The 17646-nt window shown below is 43.8% G+C and overlaps 1 protein-coding gene across 1 annotated transcript; it reads left to right on the top strand.

Moving 5' to 3' along the window:
- Positions 1-3265: 3265 nt before the first annotated feature.
- On the top strand, positions 3266-8238 carry LOC108157356. The gene has a single exon (XM_017289378.2). It carries the CDS (start codon positions 3777-3779, stop codon positions 6276-6278), a length of 2502 nt encoding a protein of 833 aa, XP_017144867.1. The 5' UTR covers positions 3266-3776; the 3' UTR covers positions 6279-8238.
- Positions 8239-17646: the final 9408 nt, after the last annotated feature.

The following is a 17646-nucleotide window of genomic DNA, read 5'->3' as shown; positions in this document are numbered from 1 at the left end:
AACATTTCGTTTACTCAGGCTGCAAAATTTATCTTAATGCCAGCGACTGTTGTGCTGTGACTGTTTCATGCCAACTCATGGAAATGAGCAAATTATTTGCCCGCCGCTCGCCAGACACAGTGCCAACAGTCCAACAGTCTGTAGGGCGAGGGCGGGGACCCAGCTACTGAGGCTACGCCCTAGACAACGTACAGCCAGACAAATAGATAGCACCCCGGTATGTATCCACCCACCTCCAGACGGAGCCGCAAACACTTGTTCCGCCAAATCTCGATGCAATTGTCGCGAGTAATAAAAAACTGCATACATATTTATACAGCAAAGGGCGAGTGGCTTAGCCAGACCGATACCCTTACATTCTGGGAAATCTTGGCCATATGATACCCATATAGAAACGCCACTAAAAAGAAAAAGCATAGCATATTTCGGAGATGAAAACCAAAGGAATTTGTGTAAGAAGAGATATTTTGTTTTATTCTAGATCTAGTCCCAGGCGGTTAAACTTTAGCTATCAACAAATAAAACTATGTTTTGAATTGCTTATTCAAAAAAATAAATATAATTTTCTTAGGAATCGAAATAAGAGAATTGCAGATTTCAGTAGGGCCCTGGCACTATCCACTTCAGAGCATTCCGCTTTATACATATATTTGGAAGTTCTTTCCTCAATTACTTGCAACATTCACCCCAATAATTAGAATACCCGCTGCAAGGGTACTATATAAAGAACAACACGTTTCTGGGCGGTAAATCGACTTTGATCTCCCGTCTCTGAATATATATATATATATAGATACATGAAATTCTAAGAATTTTCAGATTCTGCACGCGAGCGGAAGCTCTAATTTGAGAACAAAGTAAATTCAAACTGCGTTTCCCTTTGTATGCCTCGACAATCAGTGTGTATTTTGTATTATCAACATTTTCACTCATATTTAATCAAGTGCAAATTGCCTTTTGTGTTCAACTATCAATAAATAATCGAAATATTTCAATGCAGTGCCTTCAAATCTCTCTGATAAGAGTAAGAATATCACCTCGATTTCCTCTATTTTCCCTCCTTGGCTGCGGAGGCGTTGAAACGAGTGTGAAACAATTCACACCCCTAAAATGCCGCTAAAAGATCGCTCTCACACTTTAAAGTGCCGTAGATAATAGGTATCTACGGAGAGATCTTTCACTGAACCTAAAGCAAATACGAATTAGTTAGGCAGGCACCTTATTGACACAACATCACACGCGATAGATGGATGGATGGATGGATGGGTTGATATATGTATGGTTGATGGGTTTTTAGGGGAGTTGGTTTTTACATATGATCGATGGCTGACGGACATTGATCGAGCTCTGAGTTGCCTGATAACACTCTAATTTGTGGGAGGAGGTTTCGTTTTGAACTTTTCAGCTGTGGGAAGGGTATCAGATTGGGTTCAGATCTTTTTGAAATAATTTCAAGTCCAAAATGCCCACTGAAAAAATTGTTTCTGATTTATAATAAATTATATCCTATGTGTTAAATATTTAACCCTGATGAAAAATTATTAATTTTATTCCATAATTATCGTAAATCATATCCAGATAATCGTAATAATTCAGCCCTGACTTGATTCTGAAGAAAATCAGCAATTAATTGCGCCATCTTTATTGGCCATCTTTCATTGGCGTCTTCTGTCATTTTCACGACTCATTTGTGGACACGCCGGCTATTTATAAAAATATAGATGTGCATATCTCCCACTAGCGTAAGTAGGGCATGCAAATGCCGCTCAGGCCTGACACCGAAAAAAAAAGAACGCCCGAGATGGAAAACGATTTCTGTTGATTTTTCACAGTCGCTGGTCGCGTGTTCAATAATGTGGTGGTTGATTCTGGCGAAGATCGGGCATGGAGATGGGGCGCTCGTGTGTTCCATAGAGCGCTTTGGATGATCTCGAGGAGGCAATTGGCTGAATAGCTTCGAGTATTTGTATCTGCTACTGCGTCAGATACTTTGTGGCGATGAGCTCATTGGAGTCATGTTGTAAGCGGCTGATCGGTGGTCGAGGGCCGAGGGGATAATGCGTAGTAGTTGGTAAACAACTAGTTAGGTATAAGGGTATAGCTTCCATGTGAACAGAGCGTGAATGGTAGAAGGTAACCTCATGTAATGTCCATCTCTTGGAGACTTCTGGCTTTTTCCCTGCCCTTGTGAAATATTTCTGCCTTATCATCCGTTCGATAAGAGAATGTAGTCATAGCGGACGCGTGCCATATTTAAATATAAACCAAGTTACTCCGCCTCTGACTCATTGTTTGGTGGAAAAACTGGGAAGACAATTATTTGTAATCCATCTTGAGACTATTAGATGCCCATTACTAATTCAAATATAATATTATTGAATGTTGGAGGTCGCTATCTCTACAAGCAGCACATACCCTGCATGGCCTGTGACTACAGGGTACACTCGTAAAAGCGGTTTGGGAACCAGCCTCTCTTTCTGCTGTCTCATCTTGGTCCAGTTTGTATTTGCTTTTAATTTCACAATCAAAACAGAAAAAATAATAAACAGCATAGTCCCCACAATCAGAGCCTTATCGCTTATATATCTCTCTCGCTCGCTCGCTCTCACTCACTCTCTCCATCTCTCTCTGTCTCTATTTCTCTTGCAGTGAGAATTTCATCAGCTGGAAAAAGGCGAAGGAAAGCGAAACAATAAGTGTTGCTGCTGTTGTTTATTTGCACAGCGGTCGGCCCAATAAAAATGCGATTTTTATGGTTAGGAAAATAGAGCGTGGCCACTGCTGCTGCACTGCACTGCACTGCACTTTACTGGATGTTGCAGAGAGAACACAACCATAGCCGCTCCAGTAGCATGCTCTGATGTAATACAGAGCAAAAGTGAAGCAGCAAAGCAATTGCCATTGCAACAAAGAAAAAAGAGATTATACAATTTGTATTGCTGCTGGCAGGCACCGTGAACTAGGACAGAAGCGGCAGCAATAGTAGCAGCAACCCGCCACAGACGGAGGCAGAGACTCTGTGATAAAGACCGGCTGGCAACAGGCAATAAACAGGCAGCAGGAGGCGGCAGGCAGCGGCAGAGGAACTTGCAGCAGAAACAGCAATTCAAAGTCGGAGCGTGGGAATTGCAAATCACAGTTAGCAGCCAGCCACAGCAGCCACAACGCTTTTGCTTTCGCTCTCTCTCACAACGCTCACCGCTCTCACAGCGCTCGCCATACCTCGCCGTGCAATATAACTTGATTTGGGGGCCTACCGCTCTCCCAGTCTCGCATCGCGTATATTTGGGGGCGCTTCGGCAGCCCCACACGACAGTTGTGCTTGGAACGCTTCGTAGTGAAGATCGTGCTCGATCGGTGCGCGCCCTACACCGCGAGAAATAAATCACTGAAAACACATATTGGCAGAGGGAAAAGAAACCCTCATATTATTTTGTACCAACGACGACGAACTTCGCGTGTAAATTAGCAAGCGTTCGGCAAGAAACAAGAAACAAACATTTTTAACCAAAAAACCGCACAGTTTTTTTCGGGAAAAATACAACAGAAATTGGCTGTAAATTGTGAAAAAGATACATACATACCAAAAACGTTAAAAGCGAGTGAAATTTGTGTCATAAGCAAAGCCAAACACACATAAGCGCAAAGCCAAAACCAAAACCAAAACAAAACAGTAAAAAATTAAAAAATAAAATCAGACAGAGGTGACTGTCGAACTGTAAAGTGATGTGCGTGCAACCATCAGCCGGGGAACTCCAACAGAACTAGCCAGAAGAATGGCAATAGATTTCCTCATTTTGGCCCTGCTGCTCGTCTCGTTCCTCATCAACCTTTTGGCGCTGTGCGCGTTCTGGATCACGCCCGGACTACGCACCACGGCCAATCGATTCACCATCAATTTGCTGGCCATCAATCTGATCGGCTGCTGCATACTCGCACCCACCCTCTTTCTGGGCGGCGTCAGGAGCCTCAACGAGCCCCAGTCCGGTCCCGCTGCGGAGAGCATCGAGTTCTACTCGAAGCCGGGCAATCATCAGGTCACCATCCGGCGCCATGGCCAGGTCGTGGAGCAAGACGGCATCGTCGTGCGGCGAAACATCAGCGACGGTGACACCATCGAGACCATCTTCAAGTGCAACGCCACCTACTGCCGAGAGCTAACGATCGACGAGCGGGGCGATGGCGGCATCGTCATCACGGAGACGGAGACCCATGAGGACAACCTGAGCGCCTTTGGCAGCACCCCCAGTCCGTTGCCCACTCCGGCGTTCGTGTTGCCACCCGTAGAGATGCGCTGCTGGTCAATCGACATGACGGCGGCCCTGGGCGCCCTCGCTGTGCTTCTGGTCGTTGGAGACACCTGGTGCGCGGTCACCGATCCTCTGCGCTATCACAGCCGCATTTCGGGCGTAAAGACATGGGTCTTCATCGCCCTTACCTGGGCCGTGGGGATCCTTTTTGGAGCACTATCGGCCCTCCGGGTGCTCGACTTTGAGGCGGACACGCTGCTGAGTCGACAGCGGCGCCTGGCAGCCACCTTCTTCAACATCAGCAGCACGAACAGCATCTTTGGGGTGGTCTACGCCTGCGTGTACTTCATCGTGATAATTATGCTGCCCTTCGGCTTCGTTTGCGGTATGTACTGGCGCATCTTCAGCGAGGCGCGAGGCAACGGACTCCGGATGCGGCAGAACGGATCCTCGCCGCTGCTGCAGAGCGCCCTAAATCTGACGGGAGCCCACCAGGCGGCGCAGGCCAATCAGTATGCCAACAGCCTCTGCGTGCACAGGCACTCCATCTCCTCGGCCAGCTCCCATGGCGGCTGCAGTGGCGGAGGAGGCAGTTCCAGCGTAGGGGGTCTTCAGATGCAGATCGATCAGCGCCAGCAGCGCAGCTCCCCCAGCTGCCTGCGACGCGATTCGGCGGCCAAGGTGCTCCTGCCCACCATTTCCGATGACGGAGGCTCAGACGGGGACGCGGAGAGCAACGTCGGCATCCAGTTAATGCCGGTGCCGGAGCAGACGCTGGCCGATCGCAACCAGAACATCCTGCTGACCCTCCAGACGGCCAGCGGCGAGATCAAGCGGAACTACTCGGCCCGCCAGCTGCCGCTCCTGGGCACATCTTCGCAGGATCTGCGCGAGACGAACCGCCTGCAGGGCATCCGCCAGGTGCACAGCTCTCCCAATCTGCACAAGTACACGGAGCTGCGCCAGGACTCGCTTAGCGATGAGTGTGGATCGCCGCACCTGCTGGGGCACGCACAGCTCCAGCAGCAGCAGACGATCCAGCAGCATCATCAGCAGCAGCAGCAAAGCCACCAGCATCAGCAGCAGCACCACCCGCACTTTAGCTCGCCTCGGCACCAGCAGCTGCAACATCAGCACCAGCTGCATGGAAGCTTGGGCGGACCCTCGGGCCATGCCCTCCAAATACCCGCCATCCACGCCTCCCCCAAGGCCCTCAGCTACATGAGCTCGCTGCGTCATCGCTTGAGTAATGCCAGCTCGCTCTTCAAATACCGCGAGGAGTCGCGTGCCGCCCGCATCAGCATTCTGGTGGTGATCATGTTTGTGGTCTCTTACCTGCCCTTCGGGCTGCTGGTGCTCCTGCAAGCGCGCCTCTCCGCGGCCAACTTTGGGGGCTCCTCGCAGCTAGCCATCTTTATGATCCTGCTGGCCAACCTCAGTTCGCCCTTCATTTTTGCGTATCGCAACAAGCGGGTGCGGCGTGGAGTCAAACGGCTCTTTGGTTTGGAGTCCTCGAGCTCCCTTCAGCGCCACTGCAGCAGCAGCATCAAGACCAATGGCACTGGTGGGGCAGGCGGAATCGTGTCCGGACCCAATGCCGCCCAGCTGCAGAGGAACAGCAGCAAGCTCTCGCAGTACAGTAGCAACAGCTGTCGCTATCTGACGCCCCAGAGCTCCCTCGTAAGTCAGTGCCAGCCCGCAGCGGTGCACACTACCCTGACCCTGCGTCCGAACAGCAGCTGTAGTACCATCATCAACTTTGGGACGACCACACGGGGATCGGCAGAGTCCGAGGACCTGCCCTCGCCGCCACTGGCACCACTGGCACCACCGGCCCCACCACCACCCCCGTCGCAGACGAGGAACATGCGCCCCAAGCTGCAGCGGGGCATCACCATTGTGGAGCACATCTCCCTCAGCCCGCCGACGCCGCGTAAGTACCAGGCGCGCCGCGGCCGCCTGTTTGAGATGTTCTTCCGCGGCTCCAAGAAGCTGCAGTCCAACTGTGGCATGCCCACAGAGGTCTAAGATGCCTGAGAGATCGAAGAGCGGAGTACACTCGCTTGCTGAAGAATTCTAAAACAGTATTCGTAATTTGTAAGTTACCAATTAGCAAAGACAACAACAAGTGTTTGACTTTGAATTTTTACGCCGAAATAATGCTGTCTCTAGAAGCTTCTCATGCCAAAAAAAAAGAAAACAAAAACAAAAGAAAGAAGGAAAGACGATAAATTCGAGTGCTTGTCAAACTGTTCAAACAGTTTTATAAGCACAAAAAAATATAAGAAAAATACGAAGAACAAAAGTACCTTTAAAAAAACGATTAACAAAAAAAATAGAAACATCTGTGTACAAGTCAAATTAAATTTAAAATACAATGGCACATTCGTATAAGAAATATCAAACTGTAAACTGGAACCAAGCCAAGTCGGGATCCGATCGAATCGGATCGGATCGGATGGGAATCAATGTACCTAAGCAACAAAAGCATATTAACATTTAATGTTTTTACTCAAACTCAAACAAAACAAAAAAACCACAAATCGAAAACCAATCGACAAAAATAGCAAAGACAGCACAGTTTTAACCAGTCACACACGAAAGCACCAGCTAATTTATTATTTATTAACTTTATAGAACTATTATTATTATCATTAGAAATCTGTATAAATATTTATTAGACAAAACCAACACGAAAAGCTTTAACTCCAAAACATTCTGGCTAAGAGAAACGCTAAACATTCAATTATAAGTTAATTAAGTCAATGTGCAAAGCATATGTGTATTCTAGAGCCATAAGAATAGTAGTCTTACAACCGAGCACCTAGTGCCGATCAGTGCTTTTCAAACTGTCCTGTTCCTGTGGCTCTATTCCTGTGTCCTGTGTCCTAGAGGGGCGACCATTGAATGGCCGCTGTTTTCATATTGAAAACGCGTCAGTCAATGCAATGGTCGCCTCCAGCTCCAGTTCCAGAGAAAACCAGCCAGAGAGTCAGACAGCCAGACAGTCAGTCAGTCAGTAACTTATTTTAGAGCGGGCGGTCGGTCCATTAAAGTCAATTTTCTTTCTTTAGAATTCAGGCATTGCGTGCAGCTAAATACCTCATTAGTTTTAATTTCAAGTGAGAGATGGACGGCGGCTTTGCGAGTAGGTCAGAAGTCAGAGCAGAGCCATCATCGGTGGCGGGCCTCGGCTCATGTATTATACATACTTGGGTCTGCAGTGCTCTATAATGGCCCTGGCATTTGTCTCTTCTCTGCCTTGGCCGCCGCCTCCAGGCCAGAAAGCTTTATATCCTAAGTTCGCTTTAGCCCGCTTTGATTTTCCGCCTGCCCAACTGACTCGCTTTCCACACAAACAAACACAAGATACAACACAAAAACCAACCTCGAATTTATATTTCTAAAGTTTATATTTTATATATGTATAGAGCGTGTGCATACCGAATATCTATAAATATTTATGCATGTGTGTTCGGACAAAGAAAATGTATTTCAAAACCAATTATTGTGATGTTGAGCTGAGAGGAAAACAAGAATGTAAGAATGTCATTTCGAAATGCATTGAGAAATAACTTAAAACATGTATTAATAGTTTACATACTACATACTATATGTGTGTACCTATACAGATGCAGAGAAACACACACACACACACAAAGCATATATGTATACATTTACTATATATAGTAGTGATATTTTTTCAAATTTATTCAACTGTCATTCGCTAAACCATTACGATTAATTGTAAATGCAATGAAAGCATTAAAATAATTCAATGTGACAAATTAGCTTTTAATCTGAAACCGAAACAAATACAAAAATCCAAATGCAGCAAACAAAAAAAGAGAAAGAAAAATATTATAACTGCAAATTAATTATTAATCGAAAAATCGATGGAAAAAACCAATCCAAAACAAAACCAAACCAAACAACACACAAAGCAACAAAACTCTATTCAAATAAAAGATTATGTGTCTTAAAAGAATTAATCTCCTGACTTTTTATTGCGGGCCTTTCAATTGGAATTGGCTTGAAACTTGTTTGCCTCCAACCCACGCGCAGATCGAGAGAAACAGATCCATTCTGCAGTGAAACATTTTCCCAACCAATTAATTTCAACAACAGAAAGTTTTCAGCATATTGGCAGAGAAGCCGGAGCAATTTGCCGAACTCTTTTGAGTGAATTCATCGATCCAACCTTTTCTGTCCTCAACTTCCCCGACAAGAAGCTCTAGAACACGAACAAGCACTTAATCAGAGCAGACCAGACCAGACCAAAGGGGGGCGCACAAGTTCAACATTTCATTCAGCATTTTGAGCATTTCAGCCTCTGCTTCTGCTTCTGCCCATAAGCGTATTAATTGATTCATAAAACGAAAAGAAATACTCGCAGCAGCAGCAGCAGCAAAAAATATTACACATTTGATTTGGTCTGATTGAGGCGAACGGAACGCGTGTTCCGTTTCAGAATTCAGAATTCAAAATGTATATTGTATAACCCAAAGGGGGACAGCGGTTGAGAGATGTCTGCTCTATATGGGTGTCGGTGATTGGCACCAACGGGTTTGCTACTCAAAAAAGTCAGGCAAGCACCACCCGAACATTTAGCATCCGAGGGAGGGAGATCAAATACCCAGATGAAGCCGAGAGTGGCAGGGCGCATGGGCGTTGACAACTCTGATTGCAGTTTGCCGGCAAATGGGAGGCGTGACTAATCGCTTGGCACCTGGTACCAGTTTAATATCAAAGAAGTCATGGCTTACCTCAACAAACTGACTCACATTCCAGTCCAGACCAGTCCAGTCCAGTCCGGACAGGTCCACTACTCATGTCATGCCCAGGCATGGGACATTGAGTTTGCTGAGTGATAAGTAAATCTGATATTCCATATTCCATATGTTTTTATTTAAACTTTTCCCTGCCTGCTAATTTTTGCAGCAATGCGGTGACAAAGAACCGTCTGTTTGGTCTTTCCCCAGAAAAAATGCGGCACTCACATAAACAAAATCAAAACCGAAGCCAAAGCCAAAGTCAAACCCCCAACACCCGACAGCACCCGCGATACCCCACAGAGACACCCAAAGCCGGCATGTGTGCACAGCGAATGAGTACGACGAGTATCTAGCGGATGCGTATCTGTCCCTCAACAAATCGGTCACTGAGAGCGTCGCACTTATTTATTTATTTTATGATTCACTTTGAGGCTTGCTCCATAGTGCGTTTAGCATGGATCCCAGGGAATGAGGCCTCTGACATTTTCGTTCTTATATCAGAAGCAAACAGAGAGAGTGGGGATATACAGAAAGACTTCTGTTATATGCCAATTATGGTCTGAAAATAGAATTTCCAGTTTTATTCATAAAAAGCGGTGTGAAAAAATCAACTTAATAGAATAGCTAGGAATTAATTTTATGAGAATTTTTATGATAGTCGCTCTTGAAAGATACAAACTTTTAGGAAATAAAACCATTTAACAAGCGCACAGAACGAATCTTAATTCGATATAGTTGTAGCATTTTGAAGGGTCCTTTGAAAGATATTAGATTTAAGAATTTTACTGTTCAGCTTTGGGCAGTGAGTGAGGCTCTAACCCAACCATTGGCCAATACATGGCATTATAGTTAGTTAGTTATATATTTAATACATACATTAATTAAGACGATACTAAACGAGATATGAACTTGTTCTTGGGGCAGCAGCCATTAGCTTTTTACATGATAATGGTGAACAGAAACTTGAAGCACAGGAACCCAAATAAAATAATCTCTGCTGATTGATATATGCATATAGGAATTTTAAAGTGATAGTGGCTCTGACGCAATATGGTTTGGCGGATCATCGCACCAGCTCCCAAACGTAAAGTTTTTCCTGTAGGATATATACATATGTATGATTTCACAAGGAAAAATTCGAGTCGCCAGTACCCATTAAATTCCCAAGCTGAGCTTTAAGCCTTTATCTTAACTGTGAAATTTGATGATCTTCTTGATGTCCTTTATTCAATTAATTTCTTTGAGCTATGCTTGCGAGAGTAGTATGGAAAGTATTCTTCTGGTATTCTTAGACACACCTAATTGTTCGATGTTTTCCATTTATATAAATTAGGCATAATGGGAGACTACACAATTAAAATGTATAATATTAAAAAGTACATGGAATCTCATAAAAAACCAGCGTTATACGCCAACACCGAATCAGACTAATTGAAATTATAAGCAAATCAGGTTTTTTCAAAATTGCCATTAATTATAATTATAATTTTATAATTGTCCTAAATATAAACCCGCTCTTATTCGGCTTTGCAAACTAAAGCATTACCCAAAATGTCAACTTGCTTCCGTGGTGTGAAGCCATAAAAACACATCCATTTGAATAGCTGCATAATTAAATAAAAATTAAATAATATTAAAAAACAATTTTTGACTCACGGGAAAAAGAGAATACGACCAAATGTCATTAGAACAAAGTTTGGTTGTTGGCACAGAGGCACAGATTTTGATGGTTTTTTGTTGTGTTTCTTCAGAGCAAAAAAATAAATGGGATTTAAATTCTAAAAACAGCCGAGAGTCAAGAGTCAGGTGAATAGGTAGGAAAGATGGTGTGGGTGGACAAGCTGCTGTCATCTTAAGCAAATTTGTCGATTAGGCAAGAGAAGGAAATGAATTGTTCGACTGCGACATATTGCCTTTTTCTTTCAGCATGAAACGACAAGACACGTCAGTGCCCCCAGATGATGCCAGAGCAGATGCCAGAAGAATGGAAAACTAACGACGACTGAGCTGATAATCTAAACTCCGTGTCGTGTCAATGAACCTCGCGGAAGTTGTGGCGGCTGTCAGAGGTATTGGGGATAGAATGAAATATCAATCAATCGCTGATGCGGTGCGGCCTGTTTTGTATCATAAATCTAAACGATTTCGGATTTATCCAATTTGCATGTGAACTTGAATGAGGCAATGAGTGCATTGACTTTGCTGGCTGCACACCCTTGAGCAGATATGGAGAACAGAGCCCATGTCTCTGATATGGGTACATGGTTTTATGTTATGTTCAATTTTGGCTCAGTTTTCCGCGAAGCCACTAGGAGGGAGAGATATTTACGACAGCTGCAGCCGAGTCGGCCAGACTAAACATAATGTTAAGTGGTTTGTTTTGCGCCAAACTATACTAAAATTGAACTGAAGGAGAGTCAGAGTCAGGCCACGTTATAATATGTAAATATATGACGGCCTTATCAGCCCTCCGCGTTATCACAGATGGGTGGGGCTCTAGAACATCTAACAGCATAATCAAAATGATTTAATATATTTGCTCATAAACGAGGCGAGTTTTCTGTTTTCTCCTGGGTTCTGTTTTCTCGAATGTCTTCTCTAAAAAATACGAGTAATATTATATAAATGCACCCGCTGGCAGGAAAGGTTCTTCGTTTTGAATTCCATCCAAAACTGTGCCATTCTCACGCAGCTTACAGTGTTTTATCTTTTTGGTAGGGATTTGTTGTGGAAATGGGCTCATAAATATGCCGTCGTCGGGCTGGCTGTCTCCTACGGTCTACTGCTAGCCGTGGCTGCCTTTCGACTTATCGCTCACATATAACCAGCTACCACGTTTCACGATTCACGATTCGTTGTCTGATGTTTGGCTAATGGTGACGTCACAGCTGTAATAGAAACATACATAGATACTCGTACGCTATGTAGGCATTCATCCCATCCCTCCCCCAAAGTCGCGACTTCTGCCTGACAATATTTGAACTTGCACAGAGCTGAGGCCAAGGGATGTGTCGCCTTGTTATTGTGGCCCGTCAACAGTAGAGGCAGCGGAGGCAAGTTCTCAACTCGGATTCACGGAATATTCCATGACACGTTTCAAATATTGTCGCAGAGCAAGCAAAAGCCTTGCAGCTGGAGGCTTGATTCTATCTCCTCCGAAGTTGTTTGTAAGTTTCTTACCATTCTCCTGTCCCGCTTATCGGACATCTCATAGATAAAACGACCAAGGAGATGCGATCTCTTGAAGAAATAAATTTAAATTAATTTTGACACTTTCCCAATAATTTGGCTCGGCTGCCAACCTCCTACCAATTTTGCATAGAATTTATTTTTAGTTTTGTTTTGGCTCGTGCAGCTAAGTACTGTAAAATGTATGCATAGAAAACAGAAAGCAGAAAACAGAAGAAAAGCAGCCAAAGTATGGCTGAGTGCACTTCTGGTGCTGACAAAAATGAATTTATTAGTCAGAGCCCAAGACGAAATAGCAGGAAAACAAAAATATTTTATTGCATTTTCCAAGAAACTGTCGAGTGCTGAATCGTGTTCAAGCAGGAGCTGCCAGCTGGCATCCACTAAATATGGGATTTTCTTGTCTCAAACTGGATTATTTCCCAGAAAAGTGGGAGTGAAATTAATTTGAAATTTGATTGATGAGCTTCCCCATTCAGCTTGATAATATGTGAAGCGCACAGAGAAGGATATTCTGCCTGACGGAAGCCTTTCTCCGTACTTCTCACGTCTTTTTTTATTGCATCCTCCTGCACTTCTCAGTGTCAGGGAATAGTCTCTATTTTCCACTATCGATTATCTGTTTGGCTCTGCTTTTATCAATTCAATTAAATGTTTGTCTGCCATCCACTGATAGTTGTCAGCCTTTTTGCACTGCGGGGGCTGGCGGTGACAGATGTCTCGTTTTTATTATATCTGCCAAAATACAAAACTGTCTATGACTAAGCGGAGAGACAAAAGCCCGCCGCTCGAGACAACGAAGCATTTCCTATGCGATGCACATATTGTTCTATGGTTCGATTTTGCCAACCATCCGCCATCGTCAGTGCCACACATCGCAGCAGAAACAAATTCATTTCCGCATGATTATAAATTTAGCTTTACTCGTTTGCTAACTTGTACATATTACCGCTTAAATATTTATTAACAATAGGGGGTCGCACGAAAAAGTTTATAGTTAAGTAAACAGCTGAAAATGAAAAGAGAGACGGTTGGGCAATAATATTGGATTTGTGGCAGTTAGCAGAGTCTGCCGTTTTCCCCCGTCGACATTCTACGGTTATTGCCAACAGTTGGCTGGACTTGTCCGTGCACTTTTTGGCTTGGGGCCAAGCTGCGAAAAGGTGCCCCAAAAAAAGGGGGAAAAACTTTTCACAGAACCTGGCCAGCAGAACACTTGTATCATAACTGTGACTCTCAAACTGCTGTTTGATCTGCTTGTTTGCATAAAAGCGAGTAGAGTCGAGTCGAGCCAAACTTGAACACAGCTAAGCAAATATTGGCTCAGCTCAGATCGACTCTGGGCTCCAGCGATAGCCACCGAACTTCCAGCCATCTGCAGCCATAAAAAACGTATTATCACTACTACAGAAAAACATTTTTATTTCTTATTTTTATTTGTACAAGTTGCTAAAACTTTGTTTTCTCTGCTCCTGCTCTGGGGCGCCACGGCGTCGGCCACTGCCGAAGCGAGCTGCACCGAACCGGGGCAGGGTAAAAGAGCGCCACAAGAGATTTAACTTTCATTCAAGAAGTAGCATGGCAGTGTTTGTGGCAAACTGATTTAAAATAAATGGAAAAACACATTCGGAATACGTGCCCGGCCACAGTGGCACATGCGGCGTATGCGTAATATTTGGTAACAGATTTGATCTGTGGCTTGATTTTTCTGCAATTCTACGGGAGTGTGCAGGATTTTACCTTAAGTCCTTATACAACAAATGGACTTATCCTTTGGTCTCTTTGCACAGTAACAAAAAATGGATCAATAGACTTCTCCCTGAAAACATCCAAATTGCAGTTGCTGTTGCTCAGTCCCCAAGCCACTGAGCCTGTCAGCCGTGCAGCTAAAATATTGACTGACATTTTCTCATTCTCGTAATTCAGTTTTCGTCTTGTGGGCCCTTCATGTGGCATGTAGCATGCGGCATGTGCATGTTTGTTGTTTGCTGACTTTATTCCCCAAGCCATGTGCTGTAAATCGTGCATTTTCTATGTCATCCGAGAGAGCGAAGAGACCGAAATGGAAACAATGGAATGGCGCCAGATAAACTTGCATTTACATGCGACTCTTTAGGTCTATTGGGGCCACAACGGGGTGAATTGTTTATTAAACTTGCACAAGCCGGCAGAGAACGAACCAAGCACGATTTTGAGCCAAGAACGAGCACACGTGCGAGGCAGGACACAGCACACTGTCACCAGGCCAGCCCAGATGACGCCTCTGCTCTCGGTCCTTCCTTGCTATTGAAAATTACCGAGTTTTGCAGTTCACGCCAACAGCCAGCAAAGTGGTAGTGAAGTGGGGCAAGAGTGTGGCGCGGTTGAAGAGGGAGTAGTGGGGCTGTTGCACGACAACACTTAGGGTTAACCGCCAGCCGCAGAGCCACCATAGCCATCCACTATCACTCTCTCTCTCTCTCTCTCTGATGTCCTGCCCCCAGAAACCACTCTCGCAGAATGTTCTTTGCCTTTGCCTTTGCTTTATGCCTGATAGCATTTTTGCCTGCCATCCTGCCTATATGCCAGCCAGCCTGCCTGTTTGCTATCCTGCCAGCCTGCCAGGCATCGTCAGCGTCAGCCTCCTGTCGTTCCTGCCATCCGGAATTAAAGTAGGGCAAGCACAAGGAGTGACTAAACTACGATGCTTCACTGTGATTAGTTGAAGAGTTGTTCACTGAAACAGTGCCGGAAGAATGCTCAACTTTATTAAATACTCCAAGTACTATACCACGTCCATTGAAGATACGAAACTGCGGCCTTATATGCAAGTCCTATTGAAATACTTCGTTGCATTGAAAAGAGAGAACTTTTGGCCAAGTGAAATACTCCAAGTATATACTACGTCCATTGAAGATACGAAACTGCGGCCTTATATGCAAGTACAATTGAAATACTTCATTGCATTGAAAAGAGAGAACTATGGGCTAAGTGAAATCAGATTGAAATACTCGTATTTCATGCATGAATCAGTGCAATCGATCCGAGAAGCGAACTTCAGAGTATGGATGTCCAGCTCCTCCTGGTCACAGCAATATGTGGGTTTCCGAAACGATGGCGTGCGAAAATGAAAACCGACAACGACATTATGCAACTACGGTCTCTAGCGAAGGAGCTGGAGAGTGGCAACCGGGACACAGTGGCACACTGTGTGGGTGTATTGTGGAGAATATTGTTTTAAACTCGACGATGACGAGATGGCTGGAACTGTACACCTCTGATTGAAATTGAAACTACACCCCTAACCAGGCTAGTGACGGTAATCGATACGGGTACAGCTGTGGCTGTGACGCTTCTCTGCTTTTTTGGCCATTTCTCACTTTAGTTTCTGCTGGCACAGGACGAATGGAAGCTTCACATCACACACTGTGCAATTGTAAATGTTAACGGAAAATGGGAAATCGAAAATGGGAACGGGGCAGGGTCTGAGCAACCCACAAAACAGGGCCAAAGTCAAGGTCGGACCAGGCGAAACTTTGGCAGCTGTTTGCGTGCGGTTGCATTTGACTTGGAGGCCGCACTTTTATTGCATTGTCATGTGGCAGCAATTGAGTGCACAACAGCAGCAGCTGGAAAACATGCAACACTTTGTGGTCGAATGCACGACACGTTCTCCTGCCACGGCCAGGGCTGTACTCATTGTTTCTGCTAGTCTCTTTCCCAGCTGTGGAGCAGCGCATATGATGGATGGCAACCGTAGAGGCCCATTTCTGACAAATCGCTGACAGATATTTCCGCTGGCCACTTTTTCTAGATTTTCCATTGATTTTGAATATTTCATAAAGCTGTCCCACGCATCACCCACCGGCTGACTGACATTTTACACTTGAACTGAGACTTTTCGGCCACTTGCTAAACAATTTTGGTATTTCTCTATGGTCCACAGTCATTGAAGTTTTTCCACTTCTGTTCGGGGCGTCTGTTTTATTTACGAGCAGTTTTTTGCTTTTTGGGGTATTTCCAGTTGATGCTGAGCTTTGTTTATGTTTGTGCTGTTGCTTCGGTTTTTTTTTCTGTTTACTGTTTTATTTTGGCTTCGAGAAAATACCAAAAGCGAGGGTGAAATATGTGATATCCAGCAAACCGAAGATAAGAATACGCTTTATAGGTTTAGCTGCCAAAAACATTAGTTTAATTTTAAAAATATATATGTATATATGTTAAATTACAATTATTGGAAAAATATAAGCTTTTAAATAAATGTAAATGGATAAATATCAGCCTTCTACACGAATTATAAATTTAAAATGACTGGCGGTATAAAAATAAGTTTAAACTTGGAGCGCTAGGATAAAGCATGAAATAAGTAAATTAAGTAAAGAAATAACTATCAAATGAAACCTTTTTCTTAAAAATATGAGCAACATAATTATTTTGAGATTTGTTTCAATAATTTTCGTGAACTGTGATTAAAATGGAACAAACTTCTGTTGGAAATGAATCCACACTTTCTTAGAGTATATATACAAAGAAGATATATTATTGTGGATTGACCCCAACGACCACTTGAGCTGCTACTACAGTGGGCAGAGCTCAAGCGAGTTGGGACTGAAAAAAGCGCTTACAAATCTATCAATATTTTCCCATTTGGAACATGATCGGAAAGTAAAGAAATAAAATAATATATAGCAATAATAATTTATTAATTTATTTTATGCTATGTATAAATTTATTTTAATTTGATGTTTAATAAAGAAAAAAATAATAGACCATATTATATTATTATTTTTGTGAATAGTTTTGCCCCACTGTGATTTGGCCTCTAGGTCAAAGCGCCGCATGCAGCTAAGGCAAAAAAAAAGAGATAACCCAAAAAAGCAATAAAACTATTCAAATGTATTTATGCTTTTGGTGGCAGTATAAAATATGTTGTATAAAATAAAAAATATTAGCTTCCACTTAATTATACGAGTAGTGCGCATATTTCACGATTCGATAAATATGATTTCCATATTTCGGACGCTGTGGGTTTTCCATCGCTGCGATTGCATCGGCATTTATTTTTTTGGGAACTCCAAATTTCGTAGTGGAAGTGGGAGTGGATTTTGGTCTAAGCCAAATTGGAACCAGCACCAATCAATCGATTGAATCGTGTTTCCAACGCCATCCATCGTTTCATTTACAGTGACAAAGCGATTGCCTCTTAAAAGAAAAAAGTTCCAGTACCAGTGCAAAAAAAGTACAAAACAAATAAATTTTCAGAGCTTGTAAATCGCTCAACGAGCTGTCGCTCGCAACTTAGTTTTGTTTGTTTCTCTGTAGATTTTTCCTCTAGGAAAGTTTAAACAATTGGCGAATTTAGCCAGGCAAAAAGGAATGAATGCAAACGGAACCCAAGCAAATAAAAAATCCCAACCCAAACACTAGAGTGGACGGACCTCCACTTCCGGCGA

This window comes from Drosophila miranda, chromosome 2, assembly GCF_003369915.1.
Source record: "Drosophila miranda strain MSH22 chromosome 2, D.miranda_PacBio2.1, whole genome shotgun sequence".
Lineage (NCBI taxonomy): Eukaryota > Metazoa > Arthropoda > Insecta > Diptera > Drosophilidae > Drosophila > Drosophila miranda.
This window is presented reverse-complemented; position numbering and strand designations above follow the sequence as displayed.